The sequence below is a fragment of the Phanerochaete carnosa genome (genome assembly GCF_000300595.1).
Source record: "Phanerochaete carnosa HHB-10118-sp unplaced genomic scaffold PHACAscaffold_6, whole genome shotgun sequence".
Classification (NCBI taxonomy): Eukaryota; Fungi; Basidiomycota; class Agaricomycetes; order Polyporales; family Phanerochaetaceae; genus Phanerochaete; species Phanerochaete carnosa.
Window position 1 is genome coordinate 3,260,885 of NW_006767633.1, and position 24,432 is coordinate 3,285,316.

At 55.7% G+C, this 24,432-nt stretch overlaps 8 protein-coding genes across 8 annotated transcripts in view; 4 read left to right on the top strand and 4 right to left on the bottom strand.

Moving 5' to 3' along the window:
- Positions 1–532: 532 nt before the first annotated feature.
- PHACADRAFT_258997 (uncharacterized protein) lies at positions 533–1,260 on the top strand. Its single transcript, XM_007397464.1, has one exon. The coding sequence runs from the start codon at positions 1,016–1,018 to the stop codon at positions 1,175–1,177; it is 162 nt and encodes a 53-aa protein (XP_007397526.1). The 5' UTR covers positions 533–1,015; the 3' UTR covers positions 1,178–1,260.
- A 2,172-nt stretch (positions 1,261–3,432) lies between these two features.
- PHACADRAFT_258999 (uncharacterized protein) lies at positions 3,433–4,058 on the bottom strand. Its single transcript, XM_007397465.1, has one exon. It carries the CDS (start codon positions 4,046–4,048, stop codon positions 3,863–3,865), a length of 186 nt encoding a protein of 61 aa, XP_007397527.1. The 5' UTR covers positions 4,049–4,058; the 3' UTR covers positions 3,433–3,862.
- A 1,606-nt stretch (positions 4,059–5,664) lies between these two features.
- PHACADRAFT_29988 (uncharacterized protein) lies at positions 5,665–9,046 on the bottom strand (the record flags this gene model as incomplete). The annotated part of the gene is made up of 3 exons (XM_007396492.1): positions 5,665–6,569; positions 6,840–8,412; positions 8,477–9,046. 3 exons carry the CDS (start codon positions 9,044–9,046, stop codon positions 5,665–5,667), a joined length of 3,048 nt encoding a protein of 1,015 aa, XP_007396554.1.
- A 535-nt stretch (positions 9,047–9,581) lies between these two features.
- PHACADRAFT_29989 (uncharacterized protein) lies at positions 9,582–13,048 on the top strand (the record flags this gene model as incomplete). Its single annotated transcript, XM_007396493.1, has 7 exons — positions 9,582–9,737; positions 9,787–10,789; positions 10,839–11,275; positions 11,313–11,534; positions 11,585–11,663; positions 11,725–12,249; positions 12,291–13,048. 7 exons carry the CDS (start codon positions 9,582–9,584, stop codon positions 13,046–13,048), a joined length of 3,180 nt encoding a protein of 1,059 aa, XP_007396555.1.
- Positions 13,049–13,653: 605 nt separating this feature from the next.
- Positions 13,654–16,579, top strand: PHACADRAFT_147124 (uncharacterized protein; the record flags this gene model as incomplete). The annotated part of the gene is made up of 8 exons (XM_007397466.1): positions 13,654–14,138; positions 14,200–14,217; positions 14,275–14,340; positions 14,400–14,580; positions 14,630–14,696; positions 14,752–15,113; positions 15,165–16,380; positions 16,437–16,579. Exons 1-8 carry the CDS (start codon positions 13,885–13,887, stop codon positions 16,577–16,579), a joined length of 2,307 nt encoding a protein of 768 aa, XP_007397528.1. The 5' UTR covers positions 13,654–13,884.
- Positions 16,580–16,769: 190 nt separating this feature from the next.
- PHACADRAFT_259009 (uncharacterized protein) lies at positions 16,770–19,497 on the bottom strand. The gene is made up of 8 exons (XM_007397467.1): positions 19,244–19,497; positions 18,859–19,188; positions 18,758–18,793; positions 18,630–18,696; positions 18,300–18,330; positions 18,041–18,249; positions 17,175–17,989; positions 16,770–17,117 (listed from the first exon to the last, which is right to left on the bottom strand). The coding sequence occupies exons 2-8, from the start codon at positions 18,934–18,936 to the stop codon at positions 16,953–16,955; spliced, it is 1,401 nt and encodes a 466-aa protein (XP_007397529.1). The 5' UTR covers positions 18,937–19,188; positions 19,244–19,497; the 3' UTR covers positions 16,770–16,952.
- Positions 19,498–20,541: 1,044 nt separating this feature from the next.
- Positions 20,542–23,601, top strand: PHACADRAFT_259011 (uncharacterized protein). The gene is made up of 25 exons (XM_007397468.1): positions 20,542–20,684; positions 20,740–20,771; positions 20,825–20,836; positions 20,891–20,949; positions 21,006–21,181; positions 21,239–21,352; positions 21,410–21,427; positions 21,483–21,495; positions 21,552–21,688; positions 21,746–21,796; positions 21,850–22,023; positions 22,080–22,087; positions 22,147–22,176; positions 22,230–22,258; positions 22,314–22,413; positions 22,464–22,559; positions 22,619–22,636; positions 22,689–22,693; positions 22,748–22,773; positions 22,823–22,912; positions 22,962–22,988; positions 23,042–23,060; positions 23,116–23,184; positions 23,241–23,263; positions 23,313–23,601. Exons 1-25 carry the CDS (start codon positions 20,563–20,565, stop codon positions 23,443–23,445), a joined length of 1,581 nt encoding a protein of 526 aa, XP_007397530.1. The 5' UTR covers positions 20,542–20,562; the 3' UTR covers positions 23,446–23,601.
- A 456-nt stretch (positions 23,602–24,057) lies between these two features.
- Positions 24,058–24,432, bottom strand: part of PHACADRAFT_259013 (uncharacterized protein) — a 1,392-nt gene continuing 1,017 nt past the window's right edge. Inside the window, exon 2 of the mRNA XM_007397469.1 lies at positions 24,058–24,178. The gene's annotated coding sequence lies outside the window, so the exon portion shown is untranslated. The remainder of the gene's footprint in view (positions 24,179–24,432) is intronic.

Below are 24,432 nucleotides of genomic sequence, written 5' to 3' on the forward strand. Positions count from 1 at the left end.
GGCTTCCCCCTCTTTCCTTGTGAAACTTGACCCGAGCTTGCCTTCAGATGAACTGTTCAAGGGACCGAGCAGAGCCCTCCAGAATAATCGAGGGAGATCTCAGACTGAATGTACGCGGCTCTACCCACTATCTCGCAAGTTGAAATACAAGCCATCTCGGCAATACTTCAAACTTGGCCCGCGCCACATCCACAAGCTGAAGGAGGGCATGAGGCCTTGAGGCCTGGCCCCCATTAGCTCACAATTTCGAGGTCTGTTTGAGGTCTGTCCTCAATATTGCTCCTAGACTATTGAAAATTCCAGATCTAGAGGCTAGTTCAAGCCCGGACAGAAGTTCAAGGGCCTGTCGAATGCCCTGGGCTGACGAGTGAATGTTGTGGATACGTCCTGCAAGACCTATATCTCTACGACCTTCACGGCGAAGGCCATAAGATGCAGATTATGGCAGTCAGGCAGTGAGTCCTTCTTACCTTTTTGCTGACTACAAGCTCACGAAAGTTACCGTCCCTTAGAGACACCAAGGATTCAAGAGTTTTGTCGCGCAACACGACCACCTCCGCCGTGGTGACATAATCGCTGTCGCCGTCGCCCCGGGACGCGCCAAGAAGGGCCAGCTCTCGACCATTCTTTCGGAAAGAATTCTCTTTGCCCGGAACCTTTACCAGCCGCCCCCGGGCCACTTCGGTCTCAAGGACTAGAAAATTACCTACCGCAAAGCGCTACTTGAACCTCGTCCTCGACAAGGGCACAAGCGCACCTCCATCGCCCATCGTCGGATCCTTCAACTACATTTGCCGATTTTTCGATAGCCTCAGCTTTCTCGAGGTCGAGGCGCTGACGATAAGCACAACTCGGATCGCTGATGGCGCGACTGCGAAGCCGTTCACGCACCACCACGACTTCGGCCTCAACTTGTACCTCCGCATCGTCACTGACAGTCTGGACCGGGCGTGCGAAATCGGGCGAGTGCTCCGTATCGAGAGCATCGATGTAGCGCACAACCCCCGAGTTCTGCATGGCGCACACGGACATGCACGACATCATGAAGATCGACGAGAGCTTGATCGACATTCTTATGAAGCACTTAACGGGCGAGAAGACAATAGTGACGTTCCACCCCCACGGCAGGAACAGCGAGAACGCGCTTGGGCTGGACTTCAAGCGGCCGTGGCCGTAATACGACATGATCACGACGCTGAAAAAGAAGCTCGGGATGAAGTTTCCGGGTTCCTGTGCGAGCTGTTGCAGAAGGTCTGCTATTATTCTCACCGTCGTTGCTGTCGAATGCTCAGCTTGTTTCCTAGCATAATGTCGAGCTTTCGTACGAATGAGCGTCTGCTTGGCAAGCTCGTGGGCAGGTTCATCGAACCCCTCTGCGTCTCCCCCCGCCTTCGTTGGTAAGTCCTTCCACATATATCCTTCTAGCGTTCTACTGATAACCAGACAATCGGTCACCACAGTCTTTGCGAGCGTTTCAAGGGCTTCATGTGCGGAAAAGAGGTCTGTGATACATACAAGAGGTTGAACGGCCCGTTCGAGCGGCGGCTGCGATTCGAGGAGCTGGTTCGACAGAAGACGTAGGGTGACGATGAGGTGCTGGTGCTGACGAGACATTCGCTGGCGTGTACGTATTGCACTTGTAGCGTCTGCGTCGTATCTGATCATTTCACCGTGGAAGGCTAGAGCATGGTCTCTCGCCGACGTGAGCCCCCGGACAGGTATAAACGCTTGTAGCAGCGCCCGCTTTGTCTGCACACGTTTTACTACCAGTCCCATGGTTGAATTGAATTCAGATACCAAGGATCAAGCTCAGTTTGTGTCTATAATCCAGCTTGCGCATGGTCGATGTGCCTGCATGTATCGAGGGCAAGAGCTGCCGATTGCTGGTGAGGCAGTTTATGGTGGGCCGCAGTGCTCGCGACATGCCATGGATGGTATTGCATGTCCATCCAAGTCTGGCTGTCATGAGTACTTAGTAGATATGTTTGTAATATGGGGGGTAATTCGGATGGCAAGCTGAGGCACAAGTGCGCAATTGCAAGTACTTCGAACGCACGCTGTGCTCGCGGACTCGAAACGCCTATCGATGACGCCGCTTAAGCCTGCGTCCTGCTCTCTACTACATGCCCGTTTCCCTTCTCTCCGAAGAATGAGTTCACCTGTGGACGAACGAAGCACGTTCAACTAGGCGGGCTGCCAAGTCATGCTCTTGCCATCGAGCTCAATACGCGGTTCCCCAACGGTGCTATTTACATCGAAATATACGACGATGACCTCTCCATCGGGCCTACAACTCGGGACGGGCGCGAGGTTCCAGGGCTCAGCGCTCAGCAACTGCCGTCCGCAACATTCCGTTACTCTTGAAAGAGTCGGCGATAGCGGCGACGTGCCGATACAGGCGTTTATGTCCCTGCACCCCCTTTCGCATGTCCGTGCCGTCAGTGTGTGGCTCGAAGACGTCAAGGCGGAAGCAACCTGGCAAGCATTCTCGCAGCTGCCCAGAATCCGCGAGATCCAGGTCGGGTGTGACCAAGGCGCCGCGACCCTCTTCAGCTTCATGGAACGGAACCCTTTGGCGTTTCCCAAGCTGGAGTGGCTAGTTTTCTCCGATATCTGTTGGGATGAACCCCATCGGAGTTGGTGCAGGCGGCAAGTGAGGACCAGGCAGCGTTGTGCCGGTCAGTGACTGGTCAGTGACTGGTCACTCTGGTCAATGACTGGTCAATGACCGAGTCAGACATGACCGTGACTGGCCGGTTTTCCGGGTCCCACCTTGGCAGCCAACCATATCGCAGGGCGCCATCAGGCCCTGCCATTCCATTGGGGTCTGTCCCCCCAAGCGCTCGACCCCGGCATTTCGCTTGCGTGGGATCACGAAACCGCCCAGTCATTGACTGTAACTCGGTCATTGACCCATCAGTGACCAGCTGTCAGTCAATGACCGTGACTGGGATGACTCGGTCATTGACTGCCCAACGCTGGTCCCGGACTAGGTCTCTGATACCTCTCCTGATATCGCTGTTGGAATATCGCAAGGAGCACGGTTCGGGGCTGAAGAGACTCGACATTGATTTCGGCACCAATATCGGACCCAGGGACGAGTTCGACCGGGTCCTAGGAAAGCTGGGGGCGCTAGTCGAGGAGCTTGAGCATCATAGTAAGAGGTCGGAGGACTAGTTCGACACCTGCGTTGGTGATTCAGGCGATTCTGAGGAGTAGCTGTGAGCCTCTGACTTGGTATTGCCATGGGGTTTTGCAGTTGAGATGGACGGTGACGACGACAACGAACAAGTAGAGTACTGTACTTTTACGACCGTACCGGATGTCACACGTCACACCGCTTTTCCGCGGACACCGCCAATAATATTCTCTCGATTTATGGCGATTTTGGCGAGTTGTCGGAAAAACTCATTTTGGGCACTTTCATCCGGTATGGTCGTAAAAGTACAGTAACGAGTAGGAAATAGCGCGTGGATAATTCTAATGACCATGCTATACATTTAGTCTGCGCACACGAGCAAATGGTCAAGAGATTTTAAGATAACGCTGCGCCAAGACACGTCCATTCCACTTTATCCAGTTACTCCTTGCAGTCAAACAGCTGCAAGCCTGGTTCGTCTTCGTCATTATCTGGTCTGCTGCCCTCTTCTTCCTCTTCGCCCAAGTGCTGGTTCTGGTCCTCCTCCTCCGCTGATTCGTCTTCATCTTCGTCAACAGCCGCATCCTCCTCTTTGTCCTCCGTACACGAGTCACGCTCAGGCTCGACCTTCTCGTCTCCAAATCCATCGTATAAAAAGCTTATCCACAGCCGCCTTGAGACATGACAGGGCGCACTCGGCCCCGCCCGTCTCAAACACGTTATTTACAGCCGAGAGCGAGAGCATCTTGATCTCTTGTCACGCTGCTTCCGGAACTCGAGAATTCGGATAAGCTCCAGCATTAGGGAATGCAGGTGCGTCCTTCGCTTCCAACGTACAGCGTGGCGATTGTTCCACGCACAGCTGGTGAGATTGAGCCACTCGAGCGCTGGGAACGTCGTTAGGCCCATGGGGGCGGAGAAGAGCATGCGGGGCGTGGGCTCGTCGTCCAATGGGCGGAGAAAGGGCGCCAAAGAGCGGCGTGTGCCGCTAGGACGCTGGCGAGCGCGACGGCGTAGATTTCGGAGGAGGGGAGGTGGACGTCGTCGGAGCTTCCCCGCAGGGCCACGAAGAGAGAGGTGTCTTCGTTCAGACAGCGGAGCTCATTAAGCGAGGTCAGCTGTGGCCAAGACGTGCTGGAAAATGAGGGAAATGAGGAGTTTCCGTCAGAGGTTTGAATAGTGAGTTTCCGGAGCAACGACGCATCGTCGTGGAATACTTGAGGAGATCCTCGGCCAGGCTCTCAGCAATGTCTTTGATGTCGTACATGTCCGTGTACGCCATGTAGAACCGGCGGATCGAGAGCTCAGGGTCACTGCTTTACTTAGAAGTTCCTATCAGAGATCCTTCAAAGATTATATCAGTGATAGACCTACACGGTTTTGTGAGTGCGCTCACCTGAGGAGACCGGTCCATTTATTGATACTCTTGCACCACCGAAGAATTGACGGACATTCTGTAGCTGCGGGGGTGTTCATTCGAATCCGATTGCGCGTCTCTAGCAGTCTTGACTATACTGGCCTGATACTGTACATCAGGCAGTCAGCGTGCAACGAAACGGCATAGAGCGAGTTAGTGCAAGAACGGCTGAGTCGTACGACTTCTACCCAACACAGAGCTTGATCCAGACCATGCACATCAATCACAAATTAGGTTCAAGGAGCCACACGAAGAATCTGACAGTGGAAAGGATTAAATTATACGGAATTTCTGAAGTGCAAGATGTGACGGCGTACGTCTTCTGACGCTACGGTCTGTACATAAGCATGTACTAGTGCACTCTTCTGCTGAGCTTATGAAAGAGTGAATACTTTGGATCTGCAGCGTCTCGAGTTGACATACGTCAGAGACGTCTCGTACGGTGCTGCACGTACTTATGTAATAAGCGGCATATGCAGCGGAGAACCACATGCATGACCTAGATATATTACGAAGGCATCAGCTTAGCAACAGGGATGCCCTAAAGCGTGCGCACATACCACTCCATCCCTAGTTGATGTCTCAACGGCGGAGATATACAGCGAATTTAAGAAATCAGATTCAAAGGTGGACCAAGTATTCGTCGTTTCTGTGGTCTCGTTGATAGTCGATTGCATGAGTGAGAGGGCTGGCTAGAGAACGAAATTGAAACGACATCCGTTATAGCTCTAAAGACCTGGAGAGCTGATATCTCGTACTCGTCGTGGACACAACCGAAGTGCGGAGCGTTACTGACGCTTCCGGAATTTGAACAGGACCCCGTGCACCATCTACACCCTTGTTCTATTTTCCTCGAAGCCAGCTCGCACGAGCGCATGATGGAGGACACGAGCATATATACCACGACAAAGCACTGTACAGCAAAGCATAAGATACATATATGCGACTAGATACTGATTAGATAGCACGCGCAGACAGGCATACGAGATGCGCCAACGGAAGTGCATCAAACATCACAGTTCATCACTTTCGATAACAGTTCACTGCAATCCAGCCGGTCAGTAAATGCCAAGAGTACGAACAGTCAGGGAAACTCACGTTCAAGTGTTCACGGTCGCGGTGGAGGATACCGGCGCTCATCTCTTCCGTAGCCGCCCCTGGCATATGGAGGTGGAGATCTTGGCGGAGGCATCCTGCCCAATGGTGCGGGCTCTCGCCTGTCGTAGGGCGGATAACCCCTACTGTCAATGTAGTCGCGATCACGATCGCGAGCCGAAGGAGCAGGGCTCACACCCCGCGGAGGATATTCTCTCGCACCATCATAGTACGCGCCCGGAGGCCCCGGCGGTGGTGTACGCAATCGCGGCGGTGGCGGGTAGTCGCGCCCGGCATCGAGCGCACCTGGTGCAGGGGAATAGTATCCTGAACCGCCGTACGCATCGTCCCTGGCTCGCTTCACTGGCGGTCTGAGGTCGTCGACGGGTGCGTCGGCACGACGCGGGGGGCTGGGGCTGCGACCGCGAACCCGGCTGTAGCCGCCCGGGCTCGCGTCAACCGGCGGATAGCGAGCGCGTTCAAACCGATCACGATCCCGGTCATCAGGAGGGTACCCGTCGGAAAGACGTGCGCTCAGGGGACGAGGATCAAACGAGCGGGGAGGCTGTATATCACCAGGAGGCAGAAGGGATGACGAGGCAGGGAAACCACCAGATACTCGGCGCTCACGCTCCTCACGAGTCTCCCAGCTAGGTGGCGGCGGCGGCGGCGGCGGCGGTTCGCGACTAGCGAACCTTAGATCTCTGTCCCGGTCATAGTCACGGTCTCGATCCAGAACAGGGCCACGTTCGCGCTCCCAATCCCGCCTATCACGGTCCCAGTCATCGTAAGGCACACTTGGGGGAAGCCGGTCCTGTCCATAGCTCGGTGGTGGAACATCCCTACGGACCGCATCACCAGAATATGACTCACTCCAAGGCCTGTCACGATTAAACGGAGGTGGTGAACGACGGTATCCTGCCGGTGGTGCGCGATCACCAAAACGGGGAGGATCAACGTCCATAACATCCGAGCGACGGTCCCTGGACCTGTCGCGTTCATACCGATCGGGATACGATGCACGTTCCGGTGGACGAAGCTCGCCACGTCTAGGAGAGACAGTCTCTCCGCGAGGCTTGAAGCTACGCGGTGACGGATCATCACGCACCAGGGACAAGGGACGAGCTTTCGAAGGATAACTGAATCTTGGTGGCGAGCGATCCCTTGGGGGAGAGGCCCTCGTGAAACGATCATTGGTAAGAGGCCGGCCACGATCTTCAGGTCGCGAGAGTCGATCAGGAAGCGGACGTGTATCAGTAGTAGCAGACGGACGGGTATCTGAAGGCCGGATCGATACTGAAGTAGAGTCTGGAACTGGACGTGAAGGTGTGGAGTTCGAACTAGGTGCGGCAGCCGTACGATCATCCGGCGCAGGTCGATTTGCCGGAAGTAGATCACCAGGCCTGCTCAATCTGTCTTGGAGAGAAGGCTGACGGGCCGATCTATCGTCAGCAGGTGGCCGTGCACGGTCGTCTGCAGGACGAGGAGGCGCAGGGGCGGGGACAGATGTTGGAGCCTTAGTTGAATAATCGTCAGGACGGCGGCGTTCGTCAGCAGCTCTTAGAGGAGCAATTCCACGACGCTCGTCCACAGGTAGAGGCCGGGGTCGATCTGCAGCAGCAGGAGGCACTGTCGATCTTTCATCGGGTCGTGGAGGGCGGTCACCGGTTGCACCAGAGCTCGTCGTAGCCCGGGTAACGGGCGACAAAGGTGGCCCTCGCCTCGCATCGGCGGGCAGTGGCGGTCTTGCCGATGCATCGCCATTTGCACTCGATCGACTATCCTCAGGTGAAAGTGGCTGCACCTGCCTGTCGCTTGCTACAGGTGGAGGCGGACGTCTGTCGTCGCCAGGCCTAGCTGGGCGATCATTGGACATCACAGGACGGCGGTCGTCAGGAGAAACAGGCTTGAGTGCTCGTTCTTCGCTTACGGGGAGAGGGCGGCGATCGTCACCGGGAGGCCTTGACTGGCGCTCACGTTCATCGGGGCGCCCGTGGAAAGAGCGCTCGTCTGTCGATGGATGAGACACTCTGGAAGCTCCTGGGTGATCTTCGCCTGTAGGTCGGTGAAGACGAGACTCAAATGAACGTTCCTCAGTAAGGGGGCGGGGAGCATGCGGGTCGACAGGCGGTCCAAGTCGGCCGTCCAAGTCGGAAGTCTTCGAATCCCATTGACGCAGAGGGGCTCCAGGTCGACTCCCAGGCTCGTAGTGCCGGTCCTCCACGGGTGGTCTGCGATTGTCGCCATACCTGTACCGTTCATCCCGACGATCATCTCTGGCGTAGCGATTGCTGAAGTCGGTGCCTCTGCGATCCCGATCGCGCTCCCAGTCACGTTCGCGGTCTCTGTCGCGTTCGCGATCCCTATCTTTTTCACGGTCCATGTGACGTTGAGGGGGACGAGTGTCAGCGACACCATACCGAGAGTCGGGGCCTGGGCGTCCATTCGCACCATTCCTGTCTTCTTCGTATCTTCGAACATCACTCTGAGAGCCTGTAGCATTGCGTGAGATCCAGGTAGGGTCTCGAGCTCCTCGATAATCCTTGTTGTCGAAACTGGTGGACTTTGCGGAAAGCTCGCCGGAAGACTTGGTGCTGTACTGAGAGTCAATGGCCTTCTCGGTCGCAGATCTAGTGAGTCCAGATCGTAAACTGGAGGAGCCTGTCTCAGAATGCGCGGCCGCAAGAGGGGTGTTCAAACCAGGGGGGTCCATGTCCGTAGTTCTGCTTACTGATTCGATAGGGTCGCCCGGTACCAAGCTCTGAGAGAGGATTAGAATCCATCCACAGACTGGCCCATCAGAGCAAGTGTACAGCGATGCTTACAGAGGAAGGTCCATCCTGTTTCCTACTACCTCCCGAATCGCCGTTGGCAGCCTGACTTCCTGGAGAGGAACGGCGCCTGTCGGGCCTGTAGTCTGAGGACACTTGCTCTGGGTGAGATGGTACCTGAGACGCATGGTGTGGACCCAGATAGATGCTAGCTAGCGCAGTTGGACGAGGAACAGGCTGAAACAACTCATGCTGGCCAGCCTTGATGGTCTCCTTTAGCCGTTCAAGGATTTCGAGATCGTTCTGTCCAGGAGGTAAAGACTGTGCTGGGTAGAAGTGAGCTGGTGTTTGCGGCTGACTGAACATAGACCCCGGGGTAGAAGCAGGTATCGATGACATGTAGGTGTAGGGAAACGTTGAAAAGTTCGGTGTCATAGAGAAACCAGGAGAGATGTTAGTAGAATCCGTCACAGACGAGGCAACTGGAAATGGCAAGAGGCTGGCGTGCGTGTCGTCTGCAGTCATGAACGATCCCTCTGAGCCCTCTGTAAGCGTGGTGACAGTGCGTTCTCGGTTGATTACATTCCCACGGCCTTTTCTCTTCTTGTTTTGCCTTGTCGACATCCGGCGGTCCACTGAATTTGTGTCCTATTTGTGCCTCCAGCCTGCCATCAAAAGCGTGGTCGGCACCATGAAAATCGCCATATCTTTGCGCACTCACTAAGCGTGGAAGCTTTGGACGTTGTTCGGTGACCTACCGGCGACGAAGATGGTGGGGAAACTGCCAGAGATTGCAAGAGATGAGGGGAGAAAGCAAGCTGTCAGCCAAGCGTGCAAGGTCGGGCAGACAATCGTGCGACATAGCTCAGTCGTAACAGCTGACTGTGGGAAATTATTGTACTTACCGAATTAGTTTACTCTTATCGAATCGGCTTACTGCTGCAACGCTTTCAATGCGGGTCTTTACTCTTCAGCTGCAGTGCTGGGGTCTTGGACTTTACACCCAGCTTGTCTTTGTACAGGACTTCATACGTACTCAGCTCCTCGGACATGAATACTCTTCCCATATAATTTAATTTTCTTACTAGATCTCTCTGCTCTTACCTCTTGGCGAAGAGGTCTTCCCTGACGAGCGCATAAACCCACTTGTCCGATCGACATGGTGGTCCAAACGGAGAAGCGTCTCATCTGGCACCCCAGGCTGGACAACAAATTCTTGGTTGGAGGGAGCTCTCAAGTTACGCTGTACGAATGGGCTGCAGAGTCTTCCGAGATTAAGCATGTCACGTCCAAGCAAGATCTCAATCTCATGAAGGTAGAGTAGCCCTCGCACAGTTTCCAGACGATGCTCACGACCAGCATAGTGTGTTGCCTGGTCTCCTGACCCGGCGTTCGATGATTTGGTTGCTGTGGGGTTTGGAGGTGGAAAGGTCGATCTCATACGGCTGGAGACTACGAGGTCCGCGAGGAGCCAGGGGCTATCGAGTGGTCCGTCCGTTACCCTTCCAGTGCGCAACTCACGCTCGTGCAATGCCTTGGCATTTAACTCCGTCGACCCGAATTATCTTGCCGTCGGTTTAGACAAGGTTAGAGGTGACGCAAGTCTTGTCGTTTGGGACGTTGTTACCGCAAACCCAGCGTTGTCGGTCAAGTCGCCCACGCAACTAACGTTCAATTTGGCACCACCAGGATCTCTTCCTCGACCGCAGCCTATAATCCCGCGAGGTGACGTCGCACCGAGAACAGATCCCAGAGTGCTCCAGCAGCTCGCTTCAACGGAGGTGGTAACCTCGGTTTCGTTCCTGCCAAAGTCTACGCATCTACTACTCGCTGGAATATCGCACCGATGGCTCCGTCTGTTCGACCTTCGCAGTCCCACTCCCGGCGTGACCACTGCCGCCAGCAAGGTGCACGGTATTGCTACCGACCCCTTTGACCCCCACCGTATCGCCTGCTATGGCGATGGAGTCGCTACGATTTGGGATGCACGCCGCCTATCCCACCCGCTGCTTACGTTCACCGAGAAAGATGCGTCGGCGGACGGCGCCAGACCAAGACAGAGCGCAATATTAACTTGCGTAGAGTTCTCCCCCGTTCGACGCGGACTATTGGCCACGCTCGAGAAGGAAGCCAACCATGTTCGCTTCTGGGACCTACAGCAGGTCGAACTTCACGCTCATAGGACCCCGGACCGAAGTCGGTCGCGCGACTCGTCGCATTCTACCAGAGCGATTCGTATGTCATGGGTGAACCCTTCGAATATGCTGCCCTGGTCAAATCCCGGCAACACCCATGTCCCAGTTCCCCCGACGCCAGCTGACACCTCAAACTTACCATATCAACTTGTACTTTCTAACACACGCAGAAGTATGTGTCTTCTTATCCGGGAGATAGTCAGTCGCTAACTTGCAAGCAGCTGAAGGCTTCAATAAGACGCTAGGATCCTTTGCTTTCGTTCCATCCACAGGTTCATACCCGTTGACGTCAGATGTTATGGTCGTCAACCGCGAAGGCGATCTTGAGCTGTATGCAGTTCACGACACTCCTATACACAACCCCTGGAGCGCCCGCGGCGAACTCGCTCTGGGCATCGGTCGTTCATATGCGTTCATGCCTGCATTCCAGGAGTCCGAGCCGCCACTGGAGCCCTGGGAGATCGACGTCGCGGCGCCACCCCGGCAGCAGACCCCTCATTCTGTCGACAGGCAGCTCCTGCACGACGACATCTCTCCGCGCGGTCGAGGGCAGACAACGGCGCCGATGTTCGGCAAGGGCGACGAAGACGGCTTCCCGGCCCTCCCCTGCGAAGACACAGGCCAACCTCGCAGCGACACGGCCGCTGCCCATCCGCGCGTACAGCCCGGCGGCGCTGCGGCACATGCATTTCGAGCACGGAGTAGCTGCGAAGCGCGTGGCCAGCTCTCCTTCGCCTGCCCGCCAGGACTCTGTCCTCAAATTTGCTTCGGGCAAGTCGCAGAGCTCCGCTCGCAAGGCGAAAACCCCTGGGCTGCTTTGGGGAAAGTCGCCCGAGGTGACGATGCAGCATATCATTGAAGGAGATATCTCGATGATTATGCGAAGAAGAGTTACCCACGGATACGGGCTGTTATCGGTATGTGAAAAACATTGTACATGCATGAGCGTTCTGACTGTTGAGACCAGCCAATACACAACTACTCGTTGGTCGTTCAGGATGACCCACCAGATTCGGCGCTAAGCCAGGTGTGGCTCTGGATCCATCGTGAGTAGACCTCCCTTCTGTATACGCTGATATACCGTTAAGACTCTCCCACTGTCAATAGATATACAGTCTCTACTCTCTGCTCCACCCTCTGCGCTTGAGGGGTACAATTTTTCGTACCAAGGCGTAATCGGTGTTTGGGAAGGGTTTAGGTCGTCCCGTTCACATATGTCAGCACACCAAACGCCACGGATATCTCAGCGCGGCCTGATGCTTGACATTCCGCCCAATCCGGTATCGAACTTGCTCCTGGAACAGCATCATCCCCGTTCTCGGTCGCGACAAGGCGATGGTCGACGCCCCAAGGGTGGAGCAGACACGCCGCACGACGAATTCTCCAGCGCGGTTTCTACGCTGCTTTCTGAGAAGTTGCCGAACCACACCTCGTGGAAGCCCGCGGTGAACACGAACAAGCTTGCGCAGCGCCAGCTGGCCCTCTACATGTGCGCATGGAGCCTCGCAGAGGAAGACCTCTCGCACGCAGTCCGGCGCTGGGAGAAAGAGCACCGGCACACCCAGGCTGCGTGCTGGCTCGTCTTCACCAAGCAGTACCATGCTGCCGTCGAGGTGCTGATGCGGAGCAAAGGTACGCAAGCTGCTCCTTCACTATGGAACCGTTCTGACTAGCAGCGACAGACGAAGCGCACCACATGATGTCCGGCATGCTTGCCGCGCTCGCCGCTTTCGGTAGCTCGGGAGTGCGTAACGTCGAGCTGCGCGAAACCTGCGAGCGCCTCGTCGTCCGTCTCCAAGACCCGTACCTCCGCGCCATCCTCAGCCACTTGACCTCCACCGACGACTGGGATGAGGTCCTGGGAGAAGACCTTCTGCCTCTCCGGGAGCGACTGGCGATCGCCCTCCAGTTTCTTAACGACAAGGAGCTGACTGCCTATCTGCGGCGCGTGCTGGATCGCTGTATACACGATGGCGACATTGAAGGTTTGATCGTCAGCGGGCTAACCTCTCAAGGCATGGACATCCTGCAGACGTTTCTGGACGCTTCGGCAGACATTCAGACTGTCTCGTTGTTGACCTCCCTCAATCCGGCTAGAGCGCAGGAGGGTCGCACCGAGCGCTGGCTGGGCGCATATCGAGATCTTCTCGACGAATGGAAACTGTTCCATCACCGGTGTCAGTTCGACATCGACCGTGGACGCATCCTCAACGATGCGATCCAGAGCGGCGAGATACAACCGTTCAGGTTCACGCCGCCGCAGATGATCCTGCGGTGCAACTACTGCAACAAACACCTGACCCCGCCGCTCCCCAACAACCTGAGGGTGCGTGCAACTTCCCGTTATCGGCTTGGCACTGCTGATAAGGCGCGCAGGCGACCTCGTGCTCACATTGCGGGCGCTCTCTGCCACGGTGCTCGATATGCCTGATGACGCTGAGCATCGTGCACGATTCTGCGCGGAACGCAGAGCTCGCGCACGCACACGCAAAGGGTATGTCGTCATCCCCAGTATCGAGAAGCTTTTCGACGCTGATTGGCGCGGTGGGGCGGCGGCCCAGACACCATGGACGACGCGCTCGTCTTCTGCCAGACGTGCCGCCACGGCGGGCACGCCGCGCACATCCTCGAGTGGTTCGACGGCGAGGAGAACGGACAGCCCCACGAGACGTGCCCCGTCGCGAGCTGCCAGTGCCGGTGCGCAGAGGGCCTGTGAACCTGCTGCGGAAGTTGGCGGACACCGACAAAACCGAGCTGGGGCTGGCTTCCCGCCATGTTCGGTCGCGATGAAGCCGTTTGAAGCGAGATCGACGACATGGTGGGGCCCCTCTAAGGCCACTTGCGAGCAGTCCCGCCCGCGGGAACTGGCTTATCTCTTGTCGGGTTGGTACACGACTTCGGCTGTAGTCACCGTTCCTAGCTGGTATTACTGTACGAAATATCTGTACACCGAACACGTCGGCCGAAGCTGAATGAGAGTAGCCCCTGTGTACGAGCTAGAGAGAAAGCAGTGCAAAGCTTTTGTGTTTGAGCATGCGCAGTGTCTCGAGAGCCGAAATCGCCTTCAAATTCGGACGCGAAATTGACTAATCAGTCAAATTCCCGATCTCGACGGAGCTGCAGGCGGCCTTGTGGTCGTCCGGAGGCGGAAGTGGCGGTCCCTGAGCACGCTAATCCTCATGCGGGCGGCTGGGGCTGCAAGTGTGATAACTACCCCGCAGCCCCCGACGGGCACGCCTCACAATCTCTATCTGCTCTACCTCCACCATGGCTGCCAGTAGCCCCGTCTCCAAGTTTCAGGACCACCCGCAGGGTTCGCGGACGTTCGCTCGCCAGCACGAGCTGCCCAAGCTGCCCGTCCCGCCCCTCGAGGACACCTGCCAACGGTATCTCAGGGCCCTCGAGGGCCTGCAGGATCCGCGAGATCACGAAGACACAAAGCGGGCAGTAGAAGACTTTCTGAAGAACGACGGCCCCGGGATACAGGAGAAGCTCATTGAGTGGGCCCAGGACAAAGCCAGGTGCGTGTCTGCGGCACCACGTTGTCATGGATGGCGGTTGGGCTGATTCGCCGGATTTAAGCTACATCGAAGACTTTTGGTGCGTCGCACTTTCCCCGCACCGCGCTGCTTCTCGCTGATTCCAGTGCTTCGTTAGGTACGAATCGTATCTGTCGCATTCAGATCCTGTCGTGCTCGCCTTGAATCCGTTCTTTGTACTCGAGTGAGTGATGCCATCCTCGAACACAAGACCACTGCCGTTGACACCTTGCCCTGCCACAGAAATGATCCCACCCCAGACCGTGGCTCGCAGCTGCCCCGGGCAGCTTCTCTGATTCTGTCATCGCTTGGGTTCATCCATGATCTTCGGGCTGGGATGCTCGAGCCGGACTCCGTGCGTGGCGTGCCCCTCGACATGGATCAGTACACCCGGCTCTTTGGCACAGCGCGGCTACCCACAGAAGTGAGCATCTTCCACCCGGAGTGTTACGACCGTACTGACCAATCTGCAGCGCGGGTGCAGAATGGAAACCTATCCCGAAGCCAGGCACATCGTTGTCCTCCGGCGAGGCCAGTTCTGTGCGTCCTTCCCTCTCTCACCCGTTGCTTCCCTGCCTCACACGGTGCTGCGCAGACTGGTTCGACGTCCTGGACGGAGAGAACCGGCCCGTGCTCACGGAGCGAGAGATCCTGCGGAACCTGCAGGCGATCGTTGCCGACGCTGACCAGCTGCCCGTGCACGAGGTCGCAAAAAACTCGATCGGCATCCTCTCGACAGAAAACCGCAAGATCTGGTCGTCCCTTCGCAAGGCCCTCATTCGCAATCGCAACAACGAGTCCTGCCTCGAGGTCATCGACAATGCGTTGTTTGTCGTCTGTCTCGACGACGCGACGCCGCACAACTTGGCCGAGCTCTGCAACAACTTCCTGTGTGGTACCTACAATTTGAAGGGCGGCGTGCAGATTGGAACGTGCACGAATCGGTGGTACGACAAGGTGCGTAATCTGATGTTATTGCGATGATTCTGCTGACATTGACAACTGCAGCTGCAAATCATCATCACTGCAGATGGTGCAGCGGGTATCAACTTTGAGCACACCGGCGTCGATGGACACACCGTGCTGCGATTCGCTGCAGATATCTTTACCGAAGGCCTGATGCTTCTGGCTCGATCCATCAACCCGTCCGCCCCGACGCTCTTCCACGCTCCCCTATCGCCCTACGCCAGGTCCTACAAGCCGCCTCGCGGACACCAGAAACAGCCACCGACGCCCAGCTACCTCATCGATACTGCACCCAAGAAGCTCGAGTGGACGCTCTACCCAGAGCTGCGCGCTGGCATCCGCTTCGCCGAGACACGCCTGAGCGACCTGATCTGCCAGAACGACTGCCAGGCGCTCGAGTTCAAGGGCTACGGCAAGGACTTCATCACGAGCCACGGCTTCAGCCCGGACGCGTTCGTGCAGATGGCCTTCCAGGCGGCGTACTACGGGCTCTACGGGCGCATCGAGTGCACGTACGAGCCCGCGATGACCAAGGCGTTCCTGCACGGCCGCACCGAGGCGATCCGCACCGTGCAGCCGCACAGCGTCGAGTTCGTCAAAACCTTCTTCTCCGACGCGAGCCCGCAGCAGAAGGCCGCGGCGTTGCGGAGCGCGTGCCAGGGGCACGTCCGGCTCACAAAGGAGTGCTCGCAGGGGCTCGGCCAGGATCGCCACCTGTACGCGCTCTACTGCCTCCTGCAGCGCGAGCGCGAGGCCACCGGGGCGCTCGACGACCGCCCGCTCTCGCCCGCGAGCAGCGACTCGGGCTACAGCGGCTCGGGCGGGGGCAGCGGGAGTGGCGGCGGATGCCACAAGGCGCCGCTGCCCGCGATCTTCACGGACCCGGGCTGGCAGCTGCTCGGGACGAGCATCCTGAGCACGAGCAACTGCGGGAACCCGGCGCTGCGCCTGTTCGGCTTCGGGCCCGTCGCCGCGGACGGGTACGGGATCGGGTACATCATCAAGGACGACGGGCTCTCGGTCTGCGCGTCCTCGAAGCACCTCCAGACCCGCCGCTTCCTCGACACCCTCCAGGGCTACCTCCAGGACGTCCAGCGCCTCCTCACGCAGCTCCACATGGCCGCGAACCCGCGCTCGGAGCCGTTCGTCGACCACGCCGGCGTCCTGCGCGACTCGAGGACCGGCCGGCCGATCAACGGCCGCGCGAGCCCGGAGGCGAAGGAGGAGGACGTCGCCGTCGACGACGGCGACTTCATGCGTGAGTACCGCCCGCCACGCTCCTTTTTTGCAGACGTACATTGCTGACGGGCCTAGCAGCCGGCTATTCCTTCTTCGACAGCGGCGACGTCGAGCTGCTCGGCCGGCGGAAGCGCGCGCCCGCGTACTACAACACTGGTTCGTTCTCTCGTCATTGTCGTGTCTTCCCACTTGCTCACTTGGTCGCTCAGGCAAAGTGATACCCTTGGCCGAGTATTGATGAAGTTGGCGACCATCAGCAAGCGATGTATTTGTATCTCAGGGAATTATATGAATGGAGGAAGCCCGTAATTGTATATTTGTAGCACAATGAGCTGTGTAATCTTGTACCGTCTTTTGAGCAATTGAGATAGCGTTGTACGCATGGTGTTAGGCGGAGAGCGACGGCACGGAAAAATAAACATTGTCCTGCGCAAAAGCTACGCAATACTACATAGACCTAGCATGATACAGGCGATGCATCGAGCGAAGCGGGACAAGTCAGAAATATTACCCAGACAAATAATGCATAAGTCAATAAAATTGTCCATACATTCGAGCCATTGGGGTATTCATATAATCATAGATCCAGTATTAATATGCATGAGCACCGCGAGGATAGAGAGCGTGCGCCAGCGAATCTGTTGATTCCCGAAGCTCGATGTACATTGACTGGTCTCGCCTTGGCTGTGGTGAACCGTTGAGACCAGAGGACTGGAGGAGCGGCGAGCGCGGGTTCACAACATTGACCGGGCGCGCCTATATAACATGCGTGAGCACAGCCGAGCATAATAGCGGGAGAAGGAAGCCACGCACAGCGGCGAAGTCTCGCATGGGCGGTGCGGCGTCCGAGCCAGGGGGTGAGACCGGCGTCATGAAGTCCGTTGTCCCCAGCGAGTATTCAGACTGGAAGACCGTCCGCGGCGTGTAGTCCGTCGGGCTATAGTTTTCCTCGGGCAGCGGGCCGTTACGCAGGGCGAACCTGTCCTGCGGGCCTGCAGTGGACGGCGCGCGGATATCGAGTACGCTCGGCAGTGTCGACCGGCGCTCGAGCACGTCATCGTCCGAAAGCGCCCGGACGTGGTTCTGTGAGACGGGAGGAGTGAGATCTGTACCGTCGAGGTTGAACTTGGCGTCGGCACTCCGCGGAACGACGTGCACGCGCTTGAAGTCCGGGCCCTTGATCGTCCCGCTCTGGTACTTCTTGTGCAGGGACATGTTGCTGAACTTCGCGGCCAGGGTATCGAAGAAAGACCGCTGCCGCGTCGAGTAGCGCGATTCAGTCGCCGATAGCAGCGAGGCTGTCGATTCCACACGCGAGTGTCCGCTTTCCGGCGAGCCCAGACCCGTCCGGCTGAGCTCGTCGACCAGCACGACATTATCGTCGATTTCCCACTGCGGCTCTCGACTGGGTCGGGACCGGACGGTAGAGTACTCAGGGAGCAATCCGAAGAAGCGACGGGGACCATGGAGGTGTGCATTTTGCCACGGCTTTTGCTTTCTTTGTCTGCCGACGGAGGCACCCCGATGTCGCCGACGATAGAAGTAGAAGAGAATTGCAGCAAGAAGAGCAACAACTACACCGACTATTATCGGTGTAGCTATTTGTATGGGATCCCACCCGCGAGCCTCTGTGAATCACCTAATCAGCACGGCGTACACATCGGTGTCATCCGACGCACCCTTCAATGCAGAGGCGAGGTCGAACTGTCCGTTCGCCAAGTTCGTGTAAGCCCACTTTGGCACATCGAGTGCACCCGTGTCATAAGGAATAGATGTTGGAGGCTCGGATGCATTGCATTGGTTCGTCTGTGCCCACAGCGCCCATGACTCGGGGGAATTCTGTTGGCAGACAACATCCGCCATGAAGATATTGTACACGGGTAAATTACTAAATCGAAGTTGTAAATACCGTAAAGCAGCACCTCACTGAGCACATACCATTTGCATGCGGGGGCAGACAGTGTACCAACTATCAAACGACCAAGTCAGTATCAATTATCGGTATGGTATGGAGATGCCCGCTGCTCAAGTATGATGAATAGCTTCCAAAGTGGCGTGGGGAAATCGTGTACAAGGACATGGTCTCGACCAAAGCAGGAACGCAGCAGAGTGCAACCTTCTCTGATGTACTAGACTGAGGAGTGCCCGAAAGAAGGGTATAGGTAGGCAGTCCGGAACATTCCTTGGGCACTGGCAAACGGTAACTTGCAGCGTGTCGGACACGCTATCTCGACAAGATGAGAACCGTAATTAACAGAGATTACACACCTGCTTGCAAGCACGGCTCCTGCAATTGATCATACACAACCCCCGGAGATTGACCGTTGACATTCAGCTACAGGTTGGAAGATTAAGTGAGATGGCACTAGATATCAAACGATGCGAAGAAGGCTCACATCTTCCACGTCCCCAGCGCATGGTGTTGTTGCATCCTGGGGGGCGGCCGGCAGCCATGTGTGAGTCCCGGGATAGGCCAGGGATTCTAAGCGAAGCGTACCCGGTGGTAAACCCCTCGATTTGCTCGGACGATGTTCGCAGCAGTCAGAAGAAGGATTTCGAAGGGCAATTGTTTCATTCCAGAACGAGGCTGCTCGTCGTCGTGGACGTTGAGGACTCTCCTCGTCGGAGGATTCTGCTGTGCACAGGCCGAAGGCGTGGAAAATATTTGCTATATCAGGGTAGTCTCAAGCGCTAGAATGTGTTGCAGCCGTAGGCGGGGTTACCGGTTCACTGCCTGCTTCAGAGGGGGGCAGAAAGCGGAGGGAGCAGTAGGTGAGTAGGATGAGAGGACAAGCCACAAAGCTGTTTTTTTCTCAATAATTTATCACTGGAAATGTTCACGAAACAGTCAGTCAGGATCAAGTCTTGTTGATATCACGCACAGACGGCGGGCTAAGACCATCTCCCGAGTCCAGCGCGGCCAACCACATCACTGTTAGAGAAGCTCCGCGGGCAGTGCGCACTGCGCAGGTTTGTCGTTTACAGTGCTGGCTCTGCCAGGCACAGGAGCTCGTTCTCAGTGAGACATGCTATAATGCTGACTAGCCGGAGACGACCATCTCGCAGAGCTGGTCTTTTGTTTTCTTTCAGTCCATGAACTAATGTAGTCATGGATTGAGCAGGGACGTGCTTGGGTGAATGAAGACAGCCGGTGAAACAAGGACGTTAGCTCAGGAGAGCTCGCCCCGCGCTCCCGAGCTTCTGTCTCGCCCCTGCCAACTCAACGCCTATCAGCAGCATGCAGCTTGCGGCGATCTTACCTAACCAAATGTCGAAATTGTCGTAATCTTCTAGGTAGTAGTACCCTCGTCGCTGACGTCGTCGCTTCTGTTTTCTCCGCTGAAGCTCAGCCGGCTCGTCGTGTCGGTCGGTGTTCAGCCGAGAAGTCGCAGTGACGTCGTCGAGCAACCCTACGGGATTATCTGCCCTTGAAAGTGCACAAGAATTATGAAACAAAGGGCAAGGCAGGGCTGAGACTTTTGTTGCATTTATGTGTTTGATCCTGAACGTGTCTTGCTGAATAGATTCGGGCTGACATGGCGTGCGACACCGACCTCTGGCATGGGAAGACTCATGGGAAAGCTAGGCCCGTGCACCATTGACCACTACCGCTCTGTGATCCTCCGAAAGGACCCCTTGACGTACGCGAGAGTCGAAGGGCGATCCGCCCTGTTTCTGGATCAATCCCGCAAGAATCAGCAAAGTTCGCACTCCCCGCCCGATACTCAGTTCCCATTACTTCCAGCCAAAGATGCCAACTGGAGTTTTCGCATGGCGTATACCCGCAAGACCTGCCGCAAAAAGTCATCACAGTCTTTATCACTAGATGTGCGAAACGCTGGCTTTGGTGGAGCCGTTGACTGGTTCATCCGCAGGTGCTTCTTATTAACGTCTTCGAGCAGTCCTCGACCCGACTCGCCGAACAGAACATGGTACATTGTCATACCTACTATGCTACGAGCTCTACCAGACCCACGCTCAACCCGCATGGTGCCCTATCTGAATCGCTGTCAGTCTCCGGTGCGTGCACTCGCTCCCTCGAGAGCATCCGGAAGCTTCCTCGCCCCCGCGACATTTCGCCGTTGCTTCGCTTCTAATCATGCCGAGCATTTGTCGCGGACCATTTAGCTGCGCGACAGGCTCACCTTCGTCTCCTCTACCCATCCTTTCTTGTCTCCCCACCGTCTTCTAAACCTTCGCCATGGGTGGACCAGCCGCTGTAACTGCAACCGGTGGACAGCAGGCCTTCGCCCATCTTGTTGATCCACGGCCATGGTGGAAGAACAGACGGTTGATCGCTCTGAACGCTTGGATCACATTGCTGTACGTTGCGGCCGCTACGTTCGGGGATATCAGTTGACCATTGATTGCCATGCAGGCTCATCACATCAACGACCAATGGCTACGACGGTGAGCATCCACTAGAACGTCCTCCGAGATACCTGCTGAGGCGCGTACGCTAGGGAGTATGATGAGTAAGCACACCGCTTTTTTGCAGATGGGAGTTCTCAATTGAACGGAAATATCAGATGGCCTCCAATCCCTTGCGCAATGGCGGAGCGCGTTCCACAACCCAACGCCGGGGATGGTAAACTTTCGTTTTTTGGGCAACCTACCCAGCTGCTTACTCAATGACTTGACCAGCTGGGCCTGCTCAACGCTATTCAGAATATTGGGTGTCTGGCCGCGTATCCTTTTGCACCCTATGTCTCCGATGGCTTTGGCCGACGGACAGCCGTCGCCCTTGGTGCATTCATCATGTGCGGAGCCACCATCCTGCAGACGGCATCGCAATCCGTCGGCATGTTCATCGGCGCAAGGTGGGAGACGTCCTGCTGTGATGCTGATGTATAGATGGCTAACAGATGCCTCGACAGATTTATGATTGGGTTTGGTCTCACTTTTGCGGCGTCGGCGGCTCCGGTGCTTGTCACTGAGCTGGCATACCCCTCCCAACGTGCACCCGTCACATCGCTGTACAACACTCTCTGGTAAGTCTTGACTCTTGCCTTCTGCACTGAGTGATGACTGAAGGCTGTCTCCCGCAGGTTCCTGGGAAGCATCGTGTAAGTGTTATAGCGCCTTATTTTACAATCCGATTCTCACTGCAAGGCGGTGAAGTGCTGCTTGGACTGTAAGACTACCATTATCCCTAGAACAGACATTGGCTGACGCTCAGCGTACCTGCAGACCTTCGGTACATTCCACATCCCGACCAGTTGGTCATGGAGGATACCATCTGCACTGCAAGCGCTTCCTTCCGTGCTTCAGATCTGCCTGATCTGGTTCGTGCCCGAGTCGCCCCGTTGGCTGTGTTCGAAGGGCAGGTACGCACCCTAAACCCAAGCTTGTCAGCATCTTCTCACCCGGCCGCACCCGTACAGAGAAGAAGAAGCCCTGAACATCCTCGCGTACTACCACGGGAACGGTGATCCGTAAGTGCACTCCGGTCCCACGCCTCCTGCTCGCACGCTCACCACGCCCATAGGCACCACCCGCTTGTCGAGTACGAGTACGATGAGATCCGTACGGCGCTCGCGCATGATCGTGAGGCAGCCCAGGTCGGCTGGCTTACTCTCTTCAAGACCCCGGGGAACCGGCGCCGGTTGAGGGTGATGATTGCTATCGCCTTCTTCTCGCAGTGGTCCGGAAACAACTTAATGTACGTTTGTTTCTGATGTGGCCCCTGGAGCTTGTGCTAACGGATGTTTTCCATAGCTCGTACTGTACGTGTGAAGAATTGAACCTTGAATCACCGTGCTTAACACGTCGTTTGGGTTCGTAGATCTCAACAAGACCCTGACAGCTATAGGCAGTAAGCAGATCATTTACTGTCCTTTCGGGTATACCCGCTTATCACCATCCCAGTTACCGACTCCACCACCCAACTGCTCATCGTATGTTTTCTCACCCCACGAATCTGATTTCCGCGAGAGTAATGATGGCTCGTAGAATGGCCTGCTCAACATCTTCAACTGGTTCGTTGCCATGGGCGGTGGTTTACTCTGTGACCGAGTCGGACGGCGGCCATTGTTCCTCATTTCTACTATTGGTGCGTAACCAAAAACCCTTGTGGGTCGCTGACAGCTGACCGGACTATAGGCATGTTTGTTTTCTACGTACTGCAGACGGCCTGCTTCGGACTATACTCCGAGCATGGCAATCTGGCTGCTGCGCATACCTTCATCGCGATGATCTGTACGTAGGTTTCACTGATCCTGCAGGAACATCGCTGACATAAGGGCCTCCATCGATAGTCTTGTTCTACGGCTTCTGTAAGTTATCTTGTACCGTTCGTTGCTGCTCACGGCTAACCATGCGTTTCAGATGATGCATGTGCTCTTTCTTTTCGACTGCCCCAAAGATACTAATGAGATATCCTATAGATTGCATATACACCCCTCATCGTCCTGTACGTCTCCGCATGAATCTTTCTATGATCGTATCTGACGCTCATACAGATACAATATCGAGATCCTGCCGTTCTCTATTCGTCAGAAGGGCTTCACGCTGTACAGCTTTGCTCTAACGCTTTCCTTGATCTTCAACCAGTACGCCCTACAATAATTACTTCGTGACATCTGCTGACTATTCAAACAGATATGTTAACCCCATTGCGCTTGACGCGTAAGTTAGCAAGATATCTATAGGTTGCGTCCGTACTGATGTGTTGAATAAAGCTTGGGCTGGAAGTACTACGTGAGTGCTAGTTCATAATGTTTCCGTCTTCGCTTGTTAAAGTCTATGTCCGCAGCTTGTGTACGACTGCTGGCTCCTCTTCGAGATAGTCTTCATCTATCTCTATCTCATTGAGACTAAGAACGTAAGTGGCGATACTTGCATCAATGCGCCGCACCTGCTAATCGCATCCGCTTTCAGCGTACCCTCGAAGAAACCGCTGCGTGAGTGATTCTTATCCTGGACTCCGTAATTCGCTTATCTCCTTTGCAGCATCTTCGACGGCGAGGAAGCCGTTGCAAGGCTCGCCGACGATGCCGCCCGCGAAGCCGGTATCTCCGATACACGCTCTGACAAGGATAAGTCTTCAGAATCTGGTCAAATCATAGAGGAAATAAAGATTTAACGGCGTCGAGGAACAATCTTGCACTGGCTATCTCACAACTTGCTCTCTGCTGAAGGACACATGCTTTGTCAATTCAATCTCACTGCCTGTGGTTTGCACACATATTTGTACATTACATGACCTTCGAAATTACCATGAATAAGATCTGGTCGTCGTCTTCAGGCTTGGAAAAGCATTACAGTGAAACCGATTTCGCCCACTTGCACGCTGGCGTTTATAATGAAGACGCCGTGCACTGAATGGCAACCTTTGCCACCGCACATTAAAGCTTGTGGAAGGAGACGAAGCGGCCGCCATTAACAATACTTCTTGCTATTACCGAGTAAATCAGGCGGCCTCCAGGGCGGAGGAGGAGTACGAAGATTTATCTGCGATGTTCGATCCGTACAGCTACTCCAGATGAGCCAGGCTTCGAGAAACGGGGAACGTCAGAAGAAACGTGTGCTGACTCCGAGTAGTGTACGATGAGAAACTCGTCCGAGTTTCTCACGTGTGTTTATAACAGGGGTCCTCTCAAATCTGTTTCACAGCTGTCATCAACATAATGTAGCAAACGCGTTATAAACGAGTGAGAAACGTGTTTGTCACATGTTAATAACACAAAACTATGTTATAAACTCTGGAACTTGATTACCAGCTTCAATTAACAGCTGCAAAAGCGTCCGGAGCTACCTGCTTGGTCGGGGGCACTATAGAGGGAATCTGCTGAGCTGGTGAGTTGGCCTGAGGGCATCAGAAAGCAGGTCGGCAAGGAACAGGGAATTCAGATCGATATCATCGTCGGGTGTGAGACCTTCCATCTGCGCAGCAGTGAGATAGACCTCTTCAGACTTCAGTATCGTCCTCGTCAGCAATGTTTAATTCATCTCCCGAGCCGTCCTTTCAGACCGTACTCTCCCCCGTTGTCTTCTGTCTAGTGTGAATGATTTCATGTATATCAACCCAGCAGACAGTCGAATGCGGGGGTGACGCTTCTTCAACCTTCCG

Bases quoted from the DNA above. Each gene is read 5' to 3' on its own strand.
- PHACADRAFT_259009 (XM_007397467.1), bottom strand. From the start codon at position 18,936: ATGAAACAATTGCCCTTCGAAATCCTTCTTCTGACTGCTGCGAACATC. The intron at 18,331-18,629 runs GTGTGTAATCTC...GTCGTTTGATAG, and splicing joins GGAGCCGTGCTTGCAAGCAG to TTGGTACACTGTCTGCCCCC. The intron at 18,250-18,299 runs GTATGTGCTCAG...ACTTCGATTTAG, and splicing joins TCTGCCCCCGCATGCAAATG to TAATTTACCCGTGTACAATA.
- PHACADRAFT_259011 (XM_007397468.1), top strand. From the start codon at position 20,563: ATGGGTGGACCAGCCGCTGTAACTGCAACCGGTGGACAGCAGGCCTTC. The intron at 21,797-21,849 runs GTAAGTGCACTC...CCACGCCCATAG, and splicing joins TACCACGGGAACGGTGATCC to GCACCACCCGCTTGTCGAGT. The intron at 22,177-22,229 runs GTAAGCAGATCA...TCACCATCCCAG, and splicing joins GACCCTGACAGCTATAGGCA to TTACCGACTCCACCACCCAA.
- PHACADRAFT_258997 (XM_007397464.1), top strand. From the start codon at position 1,016: ATGGCGCACACGGACATGCACGACATCATGAAGATCGACGAGAGCTTG.
- PHACADRAFT_258999 (XM_007397465.1), bottom strand. From the start codon at position 4,048: ATGGGCCTAACGACGTTCCCAGCGCTCGAGTGGCTCAATCTCACCAGC.